Source organism: Cnephaeus nilssonii (genome assembly GCF_951640355.1).
Source record: "Cnephaeus nilssonii genome assembly, chromosome: 15".
Classification (NCBI taxonomy): domain Eukaryota; kingdom Metazoa; phylum Chordata; class Mammalia; order Chiroptera; family Vespertilionidae; genus Cnephaeus; species Cnephaeus nilssonii.
In genome coordinates this window covers 37,484,487-37,505,240 of record NC_137086.1, presented here as the reverse complement: position 1 = coordinate 37,505,240, position 20,754 = coordinate 37,484,487, and the positions used below count along the sequence as shown (strand labels likewise).

Here is a 20,754-nt window from a genome sequence, read left to right as displayed (position 1 = left end):
ACCACGGCACTACAGTATTCTTCCGAGTCTGTAATGTGTGTGTTGTGAATCTCCAAGGGTGGCTGTAAGGCATGATATGAAATATTTCCCAAACTTACTTCACCCTAAAGCCCTTCTTTAGTGTTGCATCTCTGGGGATTAGTATTTAATGGAGCACACATTTTGGGAAAGGCTGTCCAAACATACATTTTTGTGTTAGATATAATTGAAGATGATATTTAAGGTTAAGAAATGACAAACACAGCAAGGATATGTTTTAGAAATGGTAATGTTCACTTAAAAATATCAATCTTCTAAAAAACAGTATTTAACCAGCACTAAATCCATGTCTGATCTGATGTGAAAAAAGTAAGCAATCTAAAATGGTTATTTTCCTCAGATAAACAGTGAGAGGGAGGCTTTGATATTATATATATTAGACTAAAATAAATTTTGTGCTTAAATGTGCTAAGCAGGTAAAGAATAAGAAAGGTAAAATGTCACATCATTTTCAAGTAATAGTTTTATTCAAACTTCCCAAACAACAGTTTTTAATGTAATAAACACATCTAAATTTTATAAATTTTGCAGGCTTCAAGAAAAACACACAATAGCAGACTTGAAGAGTCGGTATAAATGCAGTGTTCCCCATTTTTGAGGACATCCAGCACTTACCAGATTTGTGTATCAGTAATGACCATACAATGTTCAAGCTGCAAGGGACTTTTAGAGATGCATGTTTCAAAGTCTTCATTTTAAAGGAAAAGAGACTAAGTTTTAGATAGGTTTAAAGGACTTATTCATGACCAGCCAGTTCTCAATTTGTGCCTTTCTATTCTTAGAAATGAAAGATAATTTGTTTATTGTATTCCAAGTGGTGTTATTTAATAAGTAATCAAAATCAGACCCATCATGAAGTCAAATTTTTAAAACATTTAAAAAATTAAGTCTATACATGTATGTCCAGTGTGTGTGGACATACATGTATAGATATGCCTGAAATTATCTATACACATACAGATATTTTTACCTGGAATTGGTCAGATGTACATGTATTCATTTCTGGTGACATGGAGGTTGTCTGACCGATGGAAGCAATTTTTTCTGCAGCAGATAGTGGTTTCAAAGGTTCCTTGGTGGGCTCTAACATACCCTGAAAAAGGTATATTAGCCATTAATTTGGGGTGGTGGAATCAACCCATAAACTTTACAAGAAATTTAATCTATAAGGAAGCAGAAAGGATAAAACAGATTATTTGGAAAGTTACTAAAGACAAAAGGAACGATTCTTAAATTTTGTTTAAGAGAAAATTTTATTGCACTATAATGGGAACTGTTTCACAATAATACCTTGGGAACCCAAACTTTTTGAAGTAAGACCCTGTATTTTAAATCAAATTTGTTTTAAAGTACCTGGTTATCACTGCCACACAAAAGCAAAAGCACAAGCTGTGATGGTGAGGATAGGGAGAATCTTTAAGAAGCGAGCACAACAGATATTACATCCCAGCCCTAAGAATCCAACAATTTTATGATGTTCCTGACACTAAATCTGCAGGAAAAGGCCCCCTTCATACACATTACACCATGGTGGTGCTTGGAGAACTGAGAGCTAATTTTAAAACACATGGGAATCTAGTGTTTGATTCTAGCTCAACTAAAATATGGGAACCTTAATACTTAGTTCTTTGGACTGGCCAAGCAGAGAGACAACCATTTCAGAGGAGAAAACATCTTACATGTTCCACTAGGTGTATGAAAATCTAATATGCTTTTTGAGTTAGAAAGAAAGATATTTGGAATGGGTGTAGAAATAAAGAAAAAAAATCATTATTTTGCATCAACACTCTACCAAACACTAAATATAATGGGTTACTGGCCTGAAGAAGGCCAAGCTTTTATACATTTAAAACTAATACTTGATAAGTTCTGAGTAGTTATCAACCAGACCAAATAAAAGTCTCCTCCTACTGGGAGTGGAGTGGGGGTGGGGGGAAATGCAAAATCAAAGCTGCTAAGCCAATAATGTTAGAATCTGTAAATTTCTAGAACCTCCCTCCCCAAAAATATAGAGCATAAGCTACCTAAAGCAATTTACAGATTGAAGTCATGAATGCACGGTCTAGCTCAATACCCCTTGCATAAGTGTGCCCTTATACTAGTACAAGGAGACAATGTATTTGGCAATTACTAGTCTAAGCCAACTTTTCTAATGTGACCTATCACTTAAACCAGTGGTTCTCAATCAGTAGTAGTCCTCAATCAATAGTTTCTGCGTCCCCTGGGAACTTGTTAGATGTGCAAATTCTTGAGCCCCACTCCAGACCTACTGAATAAGAAACTCTGAGGGTGGTGCCCAGCATTCTGTGTTTTTAACAAGTCTTCCAAGCACTTCACATTAAAGTCCAAGAACCAGTGACTTAAATGATCATTTCAGATACTATTCCTCCAGATGAGATCAAAAGATATTAAACATCTCACACTTGTAAGGCACCATGGGAAAAATTAAGGCATAATTAAAATCTGAAGCCAGATATGAAAAAGAATAAACTTCTAAATGTAAAGCATTACTAAAATGAATGAGAAAATGATGCATTCACTAAATCAACTTTGGAATTAAAAGCTTATAAAAATAGTAAATTATTACTAACAAAGATTGTAATTAAGCTAGCAAAATAAAGCATAAATATTCATCTCTAACCTCTCACAAAACTTTAAAAACTGGCTAATGTGATGAGCCTATACATAAGCATTAAGTAGGTTATTGCTGAATGAAAGCTCCCACAAATAAAATTCATATTTCCTACTTAAAATATGACAATAACATCAACAACTTCGGGAATGCTATTCCTTGAGGAAAAAAAAAAAGAAATACAAAGAACCAAAACTTTAAATAAATATTCTGGATTATATTTATCCACAGCAGAAAAGAGTGTAAGGATAATCAAGGTGTTTTGAAAATGTAAGATAACTATTTATTAAGGAACAGAAACTGGTAAGAATGAATGCAGAAAAGTTTTTGTCCAATTTCACAAAACAAACAAAACTACAAAACAGAACAAAGCAAAATGGTCCAATTCAATATCAATAATTAGAGCTTATTCATGGGAAAAATTTTTAGATTAAAGAAAGGTCAAGCTCCACAGCAAATTCATTTTTACATGCACATAAAGAGCTAAAATTTATATTCCACACCAAGGGTTCCTTAGCTTTTTCTTTCTTTCTCAAATATAGTATTTTCAAGTTATTGGCAAAAAAAAATTTTAATATTTTTAGTTTATTAGATAGGACATTTTAATTCACCAATAACTCAATGACACACCAAAAACTGCAAACAAATCCAACTTTAAAATGTGACTGAGTCTTGATATGGTACAGAATGAAAATTCCTCAGTTATCCTGGACTACCTGGCATATCTAAAAAAACAAAACAAAAACAAAACAAAACCAAAATTCAACACATTTACAACATTAACGGTAAAACTAAGGACCAATTATGGGCATTTTCAGTTACTACAATTTTGTACTTCCAAGCTTTTATATACATCTATAGTTTCATGATTTAAATTGATCACAACTGGATTAACACAAATGGTATCTAAGTCTTCAGATATTTTAGTTTTTTCTACTTGAAAGCAATTTAGAAAAAAGAAGAAAAATACACAAGAAAAAAGAGAGACCTCCAGAAATGCATTTTACAAAGAGTTATGAGCACTAACAGTATTAAGATAAAAGTAATTTTCAATCTAAAACAAAAGTCTGTAACTAATGGAATATAAAAAATATCCTCAGATCAAGATTTAAAGGGATTTATGACATCAAAAATGATATTATATTTATTCCCTTAATGTTCTCATACTAAATGCCCTTAAAATACATGTCATATTATGTAAATGATTTAATATAATAAATGCAGCAATGATAAATACACACAGAAACATTTTTATACTTACCAATCCTGCTGCATACATGGGCACTATAACAGGTTGCTTCTTATTGCCCGTGAAGAGCTATACATGTGTTAGAGAGAAAGAGCATATATTTAGAGAATGATCTGTCATAAAATGAAATACTTTCCAAAATATGCTTGCAATGCTTTACTACATACATCAAAAATGGTAAATTGAAGAAATTGTCAAATTGCCCATATGGGGTTATAATTTTGATCTCCTAGTCCAATTCTTTCATTTTATAGTTAAGGAAAACACTAAACAACTTTTTCTAAAAATAAGAAATATTGATTGGAGAAAAACTGAGATAAATTTATGTTTAAAAGTTGGCATATTCAAAATACATGAACATCTAAACCAATTAATATTTATTTTTCTGAGGAACTAGCTTATCACAGCTTAAATAGAAGTGTAATTATTTAAAAACATTCAAAAGTTGATTAAAGGATTTTCCAAGGTATTAACAAACTCACAATGTTTCGGGTGTCTATTCCCAAGGAGCACAAAAGCTTCTTGTTGCTATGGGAGCCGCCCCACTGATATCTCAAGCCATGTGCATCGTGGATATCCTGTAGCTCAGTCCATACATCCAGCAGTTCCCTGTAAAGTCATGATGAAGCCACCAACAATGATTTACTCAATAGCTTTTACCATGAATTCTACTTTTAATGTGACTGTGAAATATTATACATTCCAATTAATCTTGAGTCTAACATGAATATACAACCAGTATCTGAATTAAGTCAACAGCCAACACTTATAGTCATTAGAAAAGTAACTAAGTTAAACGCATTGGAAACAATATGCCAGTAATCAAGCACAAATTTAGCCTGTATGTTGTTTTTTATATTAAAGCAAAAATATTTAAAAGGAGGAAAGAAATCAACTCAGCATTCTACCTTCTTATTACAGCCATTTAATATTTGTATTTTCTCCTTGAGTTTTGATCCCCCAAAACACAGTTGCAATTATAGCATATATATAATTTTGTATTCTTTTTTCAGATTTTAAGCATTTCCTCATTTACATATGTATTTTTCAATGGCTGTGTAATGTTCTATTAAGACCAATTGCACCATCATTTATTTAGCTATCCTCCTACAGTTTTAAATAAGATTTTCTGTTCAGCTCTTGTTAGTAAGGCAAGAGTATCTTCATGTATTTTATGGTGTGTGTTGCTGTTGAGTTGTGTTATTTCCTTAGACTGATCTTCTGGAAAGAGATTCCTGGGTCTAAGAGTATGAACTACCTGTACAACTAGCAATAAAAAAAGCAAACAAAAACATCAAAAACAGTTTTAAGCTGGCAAAAAATAAACCTTTTTGTCCCCTTCTCAGATTATCAACCCCAAAACAAAAATAAAGAAGCAAAAATAATCTCCATCTTCAATGAAATTAAAAGATACTTAAGACCCTGAGCCACAAATACTAAGGTCACAGAGAGCTATGAAGGGAAGACCTGCGGAGGGAAAGAATGCCTCCAGAGGTGAGAGTAAAGAAATGCAAGAGTCCAGGAATGAAAATAACGTTGAAATTAAAACTAGAAAATCAGCCCTAACCGGTTTGGCTCAGTGGATAGAGCATCGGCCTGCGGACTGAAGGGTCCCAGGTTCGATTCCAGTCAAGGGCATGTACCTTGATTGCGGGCACATCCCCAGTGGGGGTGTGCAGGAGGCAGCTGATCAATGTTTCTAACTCTCTCGCCCTCTGCCTTCCTCTCTGTCAAAAATCAATAAAATATATTTAAAAAAAAAATAAAACTAGAAAATCAATGTATACCCTCTAACAGCTAATAATAAGAGTTCCAGAAAGAAAATAAGAGTTCCAGAAAGAAAACAGAGACAATGAAAGAAGGTAACTGTCAATACAAGCGGAACTGCCCTACACTAGAGCAGGAGTCTCTGGACTGAAAGGTCCCATCCAGTGCTCAGTCCAAGGAATGAAAAGACTCATATTTCATTGTGAAATTTCAGAACACCAGCAACAAAAGATCCTAGATTATAAATTTAATGTGAGAGTAAATAAAATAAAATAAAACTTTATCTCCTATGTGCCTTTTTTCTCAGGAGGCTATTAGAGGATGAGGGGCCACAAAAATGGGATCTAAGTGAACAGAAGTCCCCAAGACAACATGTGTTTAAGAGGATTGAAATAGGAAGATGGAAGTCCCCAGGGAAAAAATGGAATGGTCAGCCTGACAGGTTTGATCACAAATAAAATTATGATCAGGCTGTTGGCTGGTAGGGAAAGGCTTAGAAATGGAAAAAGAGTCAGGAAAAAGTTGTACTATAATGGAATTAGTGGCTAAGCTAGGACCATTATTAACATCCTATATAATAAAGAGATGATATGCAAATTGACCATCATGCCCTTGCACAAGATGGCCACCCCCATGTGGTCACAAGATGGGCAGCAGGGGAGGGCAGTTGTGGGCAACCAGGCCAGCAGGGGAGGGCAGTTAGGGGTGACCAGGCTGGCAGGGGAGGTCAGTCGTGGGGGACCAGGCCTGCAAGGGAGGGCAGTTGGGGGCAACTAGGCCTGCAGGGGAGGGCAGTTGAGGGTGACCAGGCCTGCAGGGGAGTGCAGTTGGGGGTGACCGGGCCTGCAGGGGAGAAAGGGCAGTTGGGGGCAACCAGGCCAGCAGGGGAGGGCAGTTGGGGCAACCAGGATGGCAGGGGAGGGCAGTTGGGGGCAATCGGGCCAGCAGGGGAGCAGTTAGGCGTCGATCAGGCTGGCAGGGGAGTGGTTAGGGGGTGATCAGGCTGGCAGGCAGAAGCGGTTAGGGGCAATCAGACAGGCAGGCAGGCAAGCAGTTGGGAGCCAGCAGTCCCAGATTGTGAGAGGGATGTCTGACGGATTGAGCCTAAACCGGCAGTTGGGACATCCCCCGAGGGGTCCCAGATTGGAGAGGGTGCAGGCTGGGCTGAGGGACCCCCTCCCTCCCAGTGCACGAATTTCATGCACCGGGCCTCTAGTGATTATCATAATGAAAATATCAAATAAAAATTTAACCGAAAACTATAAGTATATTGGGATGATGAAGGAGAATAGCAGATGTAAGGTCTAAATTCTCATCTACCATTCTATGAAGTCAAAAGATGGAATGTAAGATTGACTGGTTAGAATACTGATTTAGAAATATCAGAAAAAAAGCTAAAAAATGGAGACGCACGGAGGTTTTAAAAAATCATGTATTTTTAGCACAATATGATTTTTTAAAACTTTAACACAATAATGTTTCAGAACCTTAATGTTTAAGATAACCTTATAAAATAGAACAGTTGACACTAACACATCTACATGCTATCTAACAACTGTCTACTACTTACCCACTTTCAGTTAAGGCCTCTCTTGTTTTTACTGGCAAGGTGCTTGTTTCCAGCAAGTGCTTCAGGGAAGTAACTTCCTCTTCAGTATCAGGGACAAACATGGAAGGAAAACATGCTTCGAAAATTCGCTCCAGGCGGTTTAGTAAAGCTGTCTGTACCAAAATACCCCCCAAAAGTATATTTTCATTTCTCAAGTTTTAATGTCATATTTCTTCTTCTTCATCACACACACACACACACACACACACACACACACACCCTCTGTCCATTACTATAAGACAGAGAGGGAAACTACCAGTCAGGTACATGTGAAAGAAGCACAACTACTCATAGAACAGCTGTTTTAAATGATTACTTTAAACAATCTTGGTGATACAGTGATGAAAATTAAATGTAGTTACACAACAAGCATTATACCTGGTACTTTAGAAACATGTTATTTAATCCATTAGAAAATTCTACAAAGAAGAAATTATTACCCAATTGTAAAGTGAGAAAGCAATCTCAAAGTCTGAATAAATTGTCCAAAGCAAAAACAAAAACCAAATACTAGATAGCATTCATATTCTTTACACTAATCTGCGATGTTTCTTATCACCACTCACATATTCTAGATTTAGGACCAATAAGATGGGATGCTCGTAAAAGTATACTACTATAGTTGAACAAACCTTTTTTCTTGGACATAAACTTGAATTCTGAAAGCCTTTCAGAAACATCTCTGCTGCTAAGAGAGCAAACCAAAATAGGAAAGAATGTCTCAATTTTTACTTAGAAATTCAACAGCTCATTTATTATTCTGATGATCTGTGTTATCTTCTAGAAATTCCATTTCTCTACTTTTCTATGGTATGTATATATGTATTTTTGAATAAAACAATGCCTTTCCTCCAAGCAAAACTCATATATTCCCAAGAATTTTCACCAAGAAAGTTGGTATTTGGAATTTTTTCATTAATTAAAACTTACTGGATTTAGATTAACTTACATTTTTGGTTACTACTAGGTTTATTCTACATGTGCAACCTATAATAACATCACTCTCCTTACTATTTCAGATACATGTAAAATTGAATAGTAGTTCAATTTACTAATTAAACATCAAATAGGAATACAAATTGTTAACATGTTAAAGCTTGTTGGAAGATTAAGTGTATTTCTGAAATGACACCCAGTGTACAAGAAAATGCCACATCATGGTGGTACTTCCTGCCAAGTAAGGCACACAAGTTATCACTTGATTTCTGTTGTTTAGTACAGTCAGCAAACAGGAAAACCAAAAGGAAAAATTTTCACAAACATTTTCCAAACTAAAATCTCTCTTTTGAAAGCAGTATCAGAGCAAAAAACTTAACACTGCATAATTAGTCTCAGGTACTCTTCTGCTCTCTGCAGGTGACTCTAAAATCTTTATTATATTCATGTCTGTGATATGAGAAAAGTTCTCAGTATCAATTATGAAACTTCCAGTAAAAAGTAAGCTCAAGATCCCAAGGCTTGTGAAACTTGAGTGTGTCAAGGGGACCAGCACTTAAAGGCTTCAACAGAGGGAATGGACAGACATTACTTTTAAACGGATCAGATAACCATCTAATTGGAAACCTGAGGAGTGTTGGCATCTCCTGGGCAGGGAAGGTAAACAAAACTCACATAAGACCAAATTTTTATTTCTCTGTAAATTAAAACAGAATCGTTCTGGTATCTTCTTTGTTAAATGGGATAAAAAAAAAAAAACAACACAAAAAAACATAACATTTATCAAAGGAAGAAAGAAATTGACTCCAAAACACATTCAATCATTTGGGCAATATTACACAACAAGTCTTAGGTGTACCAGCAAGCAAATTCTTAAATTAGTGGAATGTACGCGAGGAAACAGAGCATTACATTAACCTGATTACCTCAATATTTTACTTCTTTCCCAATCTTTTCTCATAAAGAACATGAATTACATAGTAATTTGAAAAGAAAGTTCCATATGTCTAGGATTAGACATTACATTAAACTGCTTCAAACCTACTGTTGAATGAAGCAGGCAATTTTTTTCATAAAGGGTTAGATAGTAAATACTTTCGGCTTTGCAGGCCATCCATAAACCAGCAAGTGTGGGTGTGTTCTAATGAAACTTTATGTACTAAGCAGGTGTCAGGACAGATTTGTCGCTTAGGCCACAGTTTGCCCAACTGAGGTAGGGCAATAAACAAGTAACAAAGATTCAAGTAGCCAGAGTCCACTAACTGAACAGCACTACCCAACACATACTGCCACTATATTATAGTGTCATCAAAGCAGTTCTAAATTCAATTTCTAAAAATTACAGGAGCTTTGAGGGCAAGGACTATCCCTTATCTTGAATCTCTAGTACCTAGATTCCTACACATAACTGGTACAGGAATATTAACTATATCAATGTAAAATAGACTTTTTTTAAAAAACAACACTGCTTCATTTTTATTTAAGAATGCAGGGGGCATATTTGTTATATTTACTAAAGTATATCTTATTGTAAGCCATCTAAATAATTTTTGTACACAGACTGGATATATTTATATAATTTTAACATTTATAAATAATAATAGCTGAATGAATGCCTTTATGTAATGCACTATGCTTGATGCTCTACATATATTACTTGATAAATCCTTTAAAAGAAACCCTGAAAGACAAGTATTGTGTCCATGTTATAGATGAAGAAAGTAAAGGGAGATTAATATAACCAGTCACAAGCTGGCATGGTGCACAGCAAAGATTTGACCCAAAGCCAGACGCTAAAGCCTACTTTCTTTTCATTAAATCATGCTTTTATCCACTTTTTTTTTTGTCTTTCAAACATTTGTAGTCATTAGATAAGGTATTCAATTATTAACTGCTGATTTGCTTAAAAAAGCAAATAATTTCATTCAACACAACAATTCATAGTTTTCAACAAAGAAAACTGAAAATTTTACTCGTCAGTGCTATGCTCTACATTAATGTGAGGGTAACAAAAGTGTACATACTTAGCATACTAAATTTTAGCTGAGATTATAATAGTAACTAAATAAAATAATATTCACATCAAATACTTAAATTTTAAATGCCTTCAACACCAAAGTCAAAGAGGAAAAAGAGCCATCAGTTCTCCCTTAAATTTGGAATTTAGAAACTGGTGACTGGTTGGCTGAATACCAGTTTATATAACTCAGTCATGTCCTTCAATTCATACAAATCTCAAATACTAAGCCTAGCAAACAGCAGCACATCTAGCCATTAAACATTTTAAGAACTGGGGGCTCTAATAAATGCAAGGTTGAAAGTCAAATGCCCTTCAAGGGAGGTGCCAGATTCCCTTTTCATTTTCTCTATTCATGTCCAGTGCTAGGAAGCTAAATAAGGAGGTTTACTACTTGCACAGAAGGGCACTTATTCCCATAAGAGTTCCTACCTGTCAAAACTATTCTGAGAATGGAAACTAGCCCAAAGCAGCAGCTTTGCTCTCAAAATAGTTTGATGGGTAAATATAGAGCCAGAATTAGGGGTACTCCCCCACAAATTCTCATTTGTCTCTATTACTTCCTGCTATTCACCAAAAAATCCAGTTAGTAACACTATTTCTTGCACCTCTGAAGACCACTTTCCAAGTTCATTTCTGAGATTATTCAGTAACATTTATTGAGCACTTATTATGTGCAAGGCACTGTGCTAATTAAGGACCTTTAGATGCACAATTTTATTTTATCTTCATAATAAGAGTTTTGAAGTAAATACTTTGATTATTCTTTAAATCTGAGGTTCAGGGAAGTGGATAATGCAAAAGTTAGTGGTGAAACATGAATCTGAATCTAGCAGTGGGACTCCAGAGCCTTGCTTTTAGCATTATACTATGCCCAGGACCAACTTACACAATAGGCACAGGACCTAGGGCCCACAATAATTTTAGGGGTTCATGAAAATGTTTTAATATCTAATATTAACATACTCATCTTTATACCGTTATAAAATAAAATTTTAAATATCTTTTATGGGGAAGGAGCTCACAAAAGTCCTATGTGGCCTTGACTATCCTACTCTCCAAAGGTAAACTGGCTTTTGTAGCATTTCTCATTTCAAACATTTGTTTTCCTATCAAGGTCCTTTATTACCTTAAGTGTTTTTATATTTTCATTTTTTTTTTTCCCAAATCAGATAGGATTTCTGGGAAAGCAAAAACAATTAACTACCCGATTGTTTAATTCATCAATGGGGGACAAATGATCATGCATGAATTCCCAATTCCATCATATCTTCTGTCTAAGGCTGGAGGAAGAAAGCCCTAGGATATCCTATCTAATAAAAGAGTAATATGCAAATTGACCATCACCCCAACACACAAGATGGCTGCCCCCATGTGGACACAAGATGGCCACCACAAGATGGCCAGCAGGGGAGGCAGTTGGGAGGGACCAGGCCTGAAAGGGAGGGCAGTTGGGGTGATCAAGCCTGCAAGGGAGGGCAGTTAGGGGTGACCAGGCCTGCAGGGGAGAGCAGTTAGGGGTGACCAGGCCAGCAGAGAAAGGAAGTTGGGGGTGACCGGGCCTGCAGGGAAGGGCAGTTGGGGGGACCCAGGCCTGCAGGGAAGGGCAGTTAGGGGTGACCAGGCCTGCAGGGGAGGGCAGTTAGGGACAAACAGGCTGGCAGGGGAGCAGTTAGGCACCAATCAGGCTGGCAGGGGAGTCATTAGGGGGTGATCAGGCTGGCAGGCAGAAGCGGTTAGGGGCAATTGGGATCGGGCCTAAATGGGTAGTTGGACATTCCTCAAGGGGTCCCAGATTGGAGAGGGTGCAGGCTGGGCTGAGGGACATTTCCCCCGCCCCCCCCCCCCCCCCATGCACGAATTTCGTGCCCCGGGCCTCTAGTACTAGTATAAGCAGCCTTTTACCTACTTGTGCAAATAAGTCATATTATCTAATGCAGAATTTCCCCACTGGTAGCCTCAGTCACAAACAAGTTACAAGTGTTCTAAAAATTTTGAAAGCTATACATAGACATGTGGTTCCCATATGGTTAATTTTAAGTGTCAACTTGACTGGGCCATGAGGTACTTAGAGGTTGATCAAACATTATTCTGGTTATGTTTATGGAGGTGTTTCTAGATGAGATTAACACTGGAATTGGTAGACGGAATAAAGTAGATTGTCTTTCCTAATATGAGTGGGCCTCATCCAATCACTGAAGACAGCTCAAAGACTGTAGAGATTGGGACTTTTCAGTCTTCCCCCACGCCACTCTCCCCTCATCCATCCATTCATCCATCCATTCTCCTGGTTCTGTTTCTCTGGAGAGTGCTAACTAATACACTTTTATTTTATAAACAACTGGAGTATGAGCAGATTGAAGGTCTCATTCAGTTTTTCAAGGTAGTGTGTAAGACCAGTACAACTAGGGGTCCTAGACTCTGGTTCTTATGCCATTCAAATATGTATCTCCTTTAATGTATTTTGTATTTAAGGTAATTCCTAAAATTCCTTAAACATATTCCTAGTTAGCTTTTTCTTTCTTTCTTAGGAACAAAAGTTGATTATTGTTAATAGTTTTATATTGATAGCATTAGGTCTTGCTCTTAAGTGGAAGTTTAGAAGAAACATAAAATCCACTGGGTAATATAATCTTCCATTTAAAAAGATACCTTATGCCTCAACACCATTAAATATTAAGTAAGATATCAAGTACAACCTACAACTGTATACTTGTCAGTTTCCAATTTTAAACTATATAAAAGCGACTGGTTATAATATTCATGAGGCTCTAAAAAGATGCTTTGCAATTTCTACACAATTTTTGGATAAATCTAATAAAACATTTCTATCTATTTTGGAATAAAAGCCCAGAATTTCAAATTTTTTGAGGGAAAAATAACAAAAGGAATCACTATCCAAATACTTCAGATTAGCAAAGAGCTATAAAGCCAAAATCTTAATTTCTTGAGATATAATTGACATATAACATTATATTAATTTCAGGTGTACAACATATGATTAGACATATGTGTATACTACAAACTGACCATCACAATAAGTCTAGTTAACATCCATCACCACACAGTTACAAATTTTTCTTGTGATGAGAATTTTTAAGATCTACTCTCTTAGCAACTTTCAAATATAAAATACAGTATTATGAATTATAATCATCATGCTGTACCTTTCATCCCCAGGACTTATTTATAACTAAAAATTTGTATCTTTTGACCACTTAATTTCTTTATTTTGTTGCTTACTTCTGTTTTCAGTCATAAATTGAAGTGTTCCCCAAATAAAGGAAAACTTTCACAAGCCTCAGGCAGATGATTAAACAAACAAAGGTGAAAATATAGGATTAGTTATACTCAGTTTGAGAATGCTGACTTTCTGGTGAACAAACCAATAACTTAATCTGAAAATAACATAAGCCAAAGTATTAGAGATTCTCTTTTTTCCTTTTTGTGATATTCTTAATATTTAAAGCTCTCAAAACGAATCTTCATCTAAACCAGTGATGGGCAACCTTTTGAGCTTGGTGTGTCAAACTTTGCCAAAAAACTGAGCATAACTCGGGTAGTGTGTCACTTTGAGGAAAAAACTAACTCCAAGACTCTAGTTGCAAATGTTTCATCCTCAGGAGCAGCAAATGTTTCATCCTAGGCATGCGGCCGCCTCAGCGGCCGCGTGTCAGAAATGGCTACGCGTGTCAGTGCTGACACGCGTGTCATAGGTTCGCCATCACTGATCTAAACTATACATCACTGATCTAAACTATTTTCCCAGTAGCATTATCAATTAGATACCTAATAAGAAAGAATGACTCATAGCTTCCTTTTCTACAGCCAATTAATATTTTAAAAAAATTACTCACTAATTACCTAAATTATCAAATAACATCAGAGTAATACTTTTCAAATTTTACAAAAGCTCAAAATTAACTGCAGTGCTTATGACATTATCTTCTTTACTATATTCTTAAGAAAAAGGTATCTTGGCTATCAGTCAAGGTCCCTTTCTGGAAAATTAACAGGTAAATAAACAAACCTGTTGAAACAATATAAACAATGGTCTTTTGGAAAAAAGGACTGTTTGAAAGAGGACTTTTGTTGTCATTTTGTTTTGTTTTAAATCTTAGCCCAAAAAGTGAAGAATAGTTTTGATCTCTTTCCAATTTATACAATAGAGATACCACTACCTGCTTTTCTCTGTTAATGAGAATGAAATATATTGAACTCTAAAAAAGATAATTTCACTGTAGAGGAAGAATATTTATCAATACATGGTCATGTATGGCTTAAATCCCCTTTGAGGTTTGCTAGACCCACTTCTGAGAATTAGTTTATCTAAGAACATTTTATAACTTTGAAAAATTTCTTCTTGGTTGATTTTTCCCCTAAGTAACAAATTATTGCAATAAAGCCACAATAACTGATTTGTCTCTTGACCCAAGGAAGAGATATTTTATTAAAATGTTAAGAGCCCTGCTGGAGTAGCTCAGCAAATCCTGGAAAAGAAAGAAATTGCAGGCCACAGGCCTCCTTCACAACAGCAGGATAAGAATGAAAGTCATTTGCAACTACTCAGTCAGCAGGGCTTACCCATTCTCCTACCTCAACTTTCTTCCAAAGTTCTCTTCCAGCCCTTTCCAGCAGTCTATTTCAACACCCACCTCCAAGTTCTGCTCCTTTTGTGTAACTCATTCAGCAAAAATAAAAGCCTAAGGACTGAGCCAAATAAATCTCAGGAAGTCTTAACGCATCTTGCCACATATACACAGTTTGTTTTATTTTTAAAAAATAGAATCATATTAAAAATTTTGGTGTTTCAGATTTTTTTCACTCATTTTAAAATTTAGTCATTTTATCTGCACAAAAGTCCTCTGAAGTAGATATTACAGATAACTGAGTTCAGAGGTAACTTGTCTTAAATCATAAAGCTTATAAGAGGCTGAGTCAAGATTCAAACTCAGATACATAAGATTCCATAAGGACCATATACTTTATTACCTCCTATATTCAGTTATCAAATTATACATAAATAACGTCGATCAACTTGTATGATGCAAAAAAATTCCTTTTTAAAGTGGTCATACTTTAAAAAATTCATTATCTGATGATGTTAAATGTTCTAATGCCATAAATTAAAGATCATCTAATACCAGTGTCACCTTATACTCTAGTAAGATGAAACTAACTATGAAAAGGATTAGGTCAAAACCAACAGTCTTTGCTTTGCATTGTATAATTAATTCACTCCTTCTTTACAATTGCAAGCTTCTGCCTCAATAATAAATTCCTCATCAGATATAAAACATTAGCCAAACCATGTAATAAGTGAATTAGCAAATTTAGCTATTAAGACATTCAAAGTCAAATGAAAAGTGATTAGCTGTGCATTTTGAGGGTTTCTGGGGTATCAGTCTTTTCATATGTCCTATGTGACTGCCAGGCTTCCTTCTGATGATGAGATTCAGCAGCTTGCTCATCTTCAACTGGTAATACCATAATTTCAACAATATCTTAAAGTATTAAAGATGTTAAAGCAATGATGTATAACCATTTCAATTAACATTCAGACTTTGGAAATACTTCCAATTAAAAATGGTTTGCTTAGCAAAAGATAACAAGAGAAGTAGAATTTATAGATTCTGATTTTATTCTCAGGATCTTTAAACTAAGCTTGAGGACCAAGTGTTACATATATCAATTGTCAGTATAAAGCAGTTATTTTCAAGTGTTCTCTTCCACACCCCTGGGGTTGAGGAAAGGCAAAATGTAGCCGAAGGAACAACTTGGGTATCAAGCTGCACCTCTAGGGGCTACTTTAGATGAAAATAAACCTTAATGAATCTTCTCTAAAAGAGACTATACAAGAAGATGATAAAGTACAGGGGAATAAAAAATATTCTCCTTGATGTCCTTACTCAACGAGAGTGGCTGTAAATGTACATTTGCAAGAAATTATAAGCAAATAATACAGCCATAATAAGTCAACCATGGTTGTCTCTTACTAGATCTAAACCTTACTCTCTCACCCTTACCTCAGGTCTTTTAGTACCTGTTATTGGTAAATTACGAGGCCCAAATTTGTTTGTTTTTTTCAAATTCTTTTTCTATCCTTCAGCATAGGTTGAGATTTCAAATTCTGCTTGCTTTCTTCTGCTATCAAAACTATACTTCAATTTCCTAGGTCTTTCTTTGATAGACAAAATGAAAAGACATTGCTTTTTGAAACTTAAAAAAGTCTTCTAAATCTCAGTTTAACCTTCTTTTAAAACCACTATAAAAGTAAACACTGAAGGATTCACTAGAATAATTAGCTAATTGATAAATTTTTACATTTTTGATGAATGTAAAATGGTTTGCTTAGCAAAAGATAACTAGAGAAGTAGAATTTATAGATTCTGATTTTATTCTCAGGATCTTTAAACTAAGCTTGAGGACCAAGTGTTAATTTTGATAATATTCATATTAATCAAAAAACCAATATTTAAAGAAATATTAAAAAACTCCTTGAGACAAAGAAAATTTTTACTAAGCATTATTGTTAAGACTGTCTATTTCAAGTTTACCAAAGGCTTGTAAAAAATGTAAGTGACCTATAAATCAGGCAAGCATTATGTCTCATAAAGACTCCTTAACAGATATTCAATTTAAAAATATTTTTTGAAAAGTTAAATTAAGAAGCCTCCATATTTATGTCATATAAAATAGAGAAAATTAGTAAATACCTGAACTGAAGTGGCTGTTTCCTGTACATAGCCACCCGCAACTGCTCCTTTGGAAGTTGCTAAAGGGACACTATGCGTTTTGAGGGTTTCTGGGATAGCAGTCTTTTCATCTGTCCTATGTGACTGCCAGGCTTCCTTCCGATGATGAGATTCAGCAGCTTGCTCATCTCCAAAAGCAGCCCAAGAGCAACTATCTTTCTGTCCATCCTCAAAAGCATTCCAATCTACAACTTGGCTAGGACCAGCTGAACTGAAGTCCGCAAAATCATCAGAGTCTTGAAAAGCACTGCAGTCATCTTGAATATGTGGCACAGAATCAAAATCTCCAAACTCACCTTCTTGCCCAATTTTTAGTTTTGAAACTGATTCAGTTCCTGTAGACTTTCTTTCCAACTTAAATTCCTCTGAAAAACTATCAGAATTTTGTTTCCGGTCTAACTCGGTAAATATAATTTCCTCTTGGCAAGAAACAGCATTTGTATCCCCAAATTCTCCAAAGTCATCACTTGGTTCACTAATATGTGGAAAGTGCTCTGAAGACTCTTCACAAGTGACATCACTCATGGAATCTTGAGTACCAGTAACAAAAGGTGGAGTTGTGCCACTGGCTGTGCCAAAGTCACCAAAATCATCTTCATTAGTATCGTTGCAAGTCACAAAGTTGTTACTACTATCGCCATTTTTTATACTTATAGGATCGCCCAAAACATTTTCTTCTGCAGGATCAATGCTGGGGCTTTGGTAATCAGTAAACTTTCTACTTTCTTTGGAAGAACTAACTTCATCATCAGCATCAAAAGTTTTAACAGAATCCATGCATAGGCCAGTACATTTGGAAGTAAATAAATCAAGTTTTTCCTCAGTTTTACATTGTTCTCTCCTATTGGTTTCCAAATTATCAGCTGAGTCTACCAAAGTCCAAGCCTTTGATTGTACACTTGAATTTAAAAATTCATCCTGTTGTAATGTTGGAAGGCCTTGTATTTTAGTACTGAGACCTCTGTTACTCTTCATGCTTGTTTCTGAAAGGCAAATCTGATCCTCTCCTTCAATGTGTCCTTTATCATCAAAGCTTCTACCCAAAGACACTTCTTTTACAGAATTCAGTTCATTAGCTCTATTAATTTTATTGTTTTCCTGAATGGTTAGTGCTTCTCTATCATTTAAAATTGCACATCCTATTTCTTCTAGTTGTATCCTTTCCTTTTCGGGAAATGTGGCAAAATCTGCAAATTCCTCAGCAGGACTATGTGCACAGTCTAAATTATACTCAGTACCATGAGTGCTAAGAGGCTTTCTTCCTTTTGAATCCACTACAGTGTCCAGATCATCTGTTCCCTGAGGATTTACAGTTTCCAATACTGCAAACCCATTTGTTAGAATCTCCAGACAAGGAGGCTTTTCACCATTGCAGCTCTCTAAATGCTGGTTTTGATGAATAACATTCATATCAGTTCTAAAATCTCTTGGAGAGAAACTTTCAGGTGTTCCAACATTCTGTCTCTGCTCCATTATTTTATTTAAATCTCCTGGACATTCTATGCCATCAATGGAAGTATCTAAAGTTTCAGATGGAATTACTTCTTTGCTGGTGGTAGAGAGCAAAACATTAGACTGTCCTTTCACAGGAGAAGAAAGTTCAGTAGTGATATCCTTATCATTACCATTTTTAACGGACTTAAAGCTTGTAAGGCTATCTACATTTTCTGAGAAATCATGAATTGGCATAAAATGGTTTGAAGGTACAAACTCTTCCTTGGGATGAGTACAATCTGGTGTTTCAAATTCAACAAACCCTACACTGGAAGGGCTAACTTCTGAAAACCCTCCAAATTCCCCAAATTCATCCTCATCCTCATCCTCGGCTCCATTGTCCAGTGGTGGTGGGGATGAAGAGTACATTTGAATGACGTCTGGCTCCATTGTTCACTTGCTTTCAAATAATTAATTTATAACTGGGGGGGGGAAAAAAAGATATTTTTTAAGGATAAGATCTTTCAAAATTCTCTAAGCTACTTCAAAACAATGCAAATTTACAGTGCTCTGTTTTGTATATTTTAAACTATTTTCCTCTTAGGTGAGATGACTTTTCACCACTATAATAATATGCCAAAAATTTTTCCCTCTTAGAGTATATGTTTCTAAGGGCATTGGTAGTACATTACTAAATTTGGGGATTTCAACAAATTTCAAATAAACCCAAAAGTATATCTAAAAAATTCTCTTTGAGGGCACTTGCTTGTTCTCTTAAGCCCTCTTTCCAGTTTACTCAGGGCTTACCTTATGAATTTGTATAAGCTCTTTATAAATAAAAGATATGAACATTTTATCTCTAATAATTATTACAAATATTTTCCTCACTTTGCTTTTCAATTTTTTACCCAAGTTGATTCTTTTGTTTTGTTTTAATATACTTTATTTTTTTAGAGTAGTTTTAGGTTCATAGCAAAAGCACAGAAGATACAGAGATTTCCCATATATTTCCCTGACCCTATTCATTCATAGCCTCTCCTATTAAGAACATCATCCACCACAGTGATATCTTTGTTATAATTGATGAGCCTACAGTATATCAACATATCATTAATACCTAAAGTCCAGAGTTTATATTAGGGTTCACTCTTGGTGTTATGCATTCCTTGGGTTTAGACAAATGTATAGACACGTGTCCACATTATAGTATTATAGAGTAATTTCATTGCTCTAAAAAATCCTGTGTTCCACCTGTTCATCCTTCCCGCTCCCCTGACCCTCCTGGAAATCCCTGATCTTTTTGCTATCTTTATAGTTTTGCCTTTTCCAGGATGTTATATACTTGGGATCATACAGTATATATGTAGCCTGTACATACTGGATGACTGGCTTCTTTCACTTAGTAATATGCATCTAAGGTTCCTCCATGTTTTTTCATGGCTTGATAGCTCATTTTGTTTTAGCAATGAATAATATTCCAGTGCCTACATGTACCACAATTTAATTTTTTATAATTTTCAATTCTGAAATCATTTAGGATGTACAAGAATATAGTTATCGTGTACATTCCACTCAGTTTCCCCCCAATAATATGGTAATTAATGATAGCACTTGATTAAACCACCTTGTTTAGTTTTTTTTTCCCTTTGTGTTTTGTGTGTGTGTGTGTGGTTCTAGGATATTTATCACATATATAGATTAGATTTGAGTACTAATCATCACTACAATTTGGATAAGAATCGTTGCAAAAATAGTTTAATATTCATCATATAGTTCATTCCTTTTTTACTGCTAAGTAGTATTCTATTATATAACAAACTGATATACCACAGTTTGTTCCTCCATTCACTCCATGTAGGACATTTTGGTTGTTTCCTGTATTTTACAATTACAAATAAAGCTGCTATGAACATTTATGTACAGACTGTTCGGAGAATATGAGTTTTCATTTCTCTAACTTAAGTACCCAGGAGTGTGAATGCTGGGATACAGTGTTTAACTCTATAAGAAACTGCAACCTGGCCGGTTTGGCTCAGTGGTTGAGCATAGACCTATGAACCAGGAGGTCACGGTTCGATTCCCAGTCAGGGCACATGCCTCGGTTGCAGGCTTGATTCCCAGTGGGGGGCTGTGCAGGAGGCAGCTAATCAATGATTCTCTCTGTCTCTATGAAACTGATGTTTCTCTCTCACCCTCTCCCTTCCTCTCTGAAATAAAATAAATATATATATATATATATATATACTGCCAAACTGCTTTTACAAATTAATTTTTAAGGGGTAAAACCAATTGATCTTCTCATTAATAATTTTCTTC

General features: G+C 35.4%; 1 protein-coding gene across 3 annotated transcripts in view; it reads right to left on the bottom strand.

Moving 5' to 3' along the window:
- The window catches only part of AFTPH (aftiphilin), a 68,280-nt gene that overhangs the window by 22,290 nt on the left and 25,236 nt on the right, over positions 1-20,754 (bottom strand). For all 3 annotated transcript variants that reach the window (XR_013814619.1, XM_079791857.1, XM_079791856.1), the window contains exons 2-6: positions 16,966-18,920; positions 7,258-7,409; positions 4,403-4,529; positions 3,933-3,989; positions 1,010-1,132 (exon numbers count right to left, since the gene is read on the bottom strand). Coding sequence is in view for 2 of the 3 variants with exons in the window: in XM_079791857.1 (XP_079647983.1) it covers positions 1,010-1,132; positions 3,933-3,989; positions 4,403-4,529; positions 7,258-7,409; positions 16,966-18,888 (2,382 nt within the window). In the remaining variant the exon portion in view is untranslated. The remainder of the gene's footprint in view (positions 1-1,009; positions 1,133-3,932; positions 3,990-4,402; positions 4,530-7,257; positions 7,410-16,965; positions 18,921-20,754) is intronic.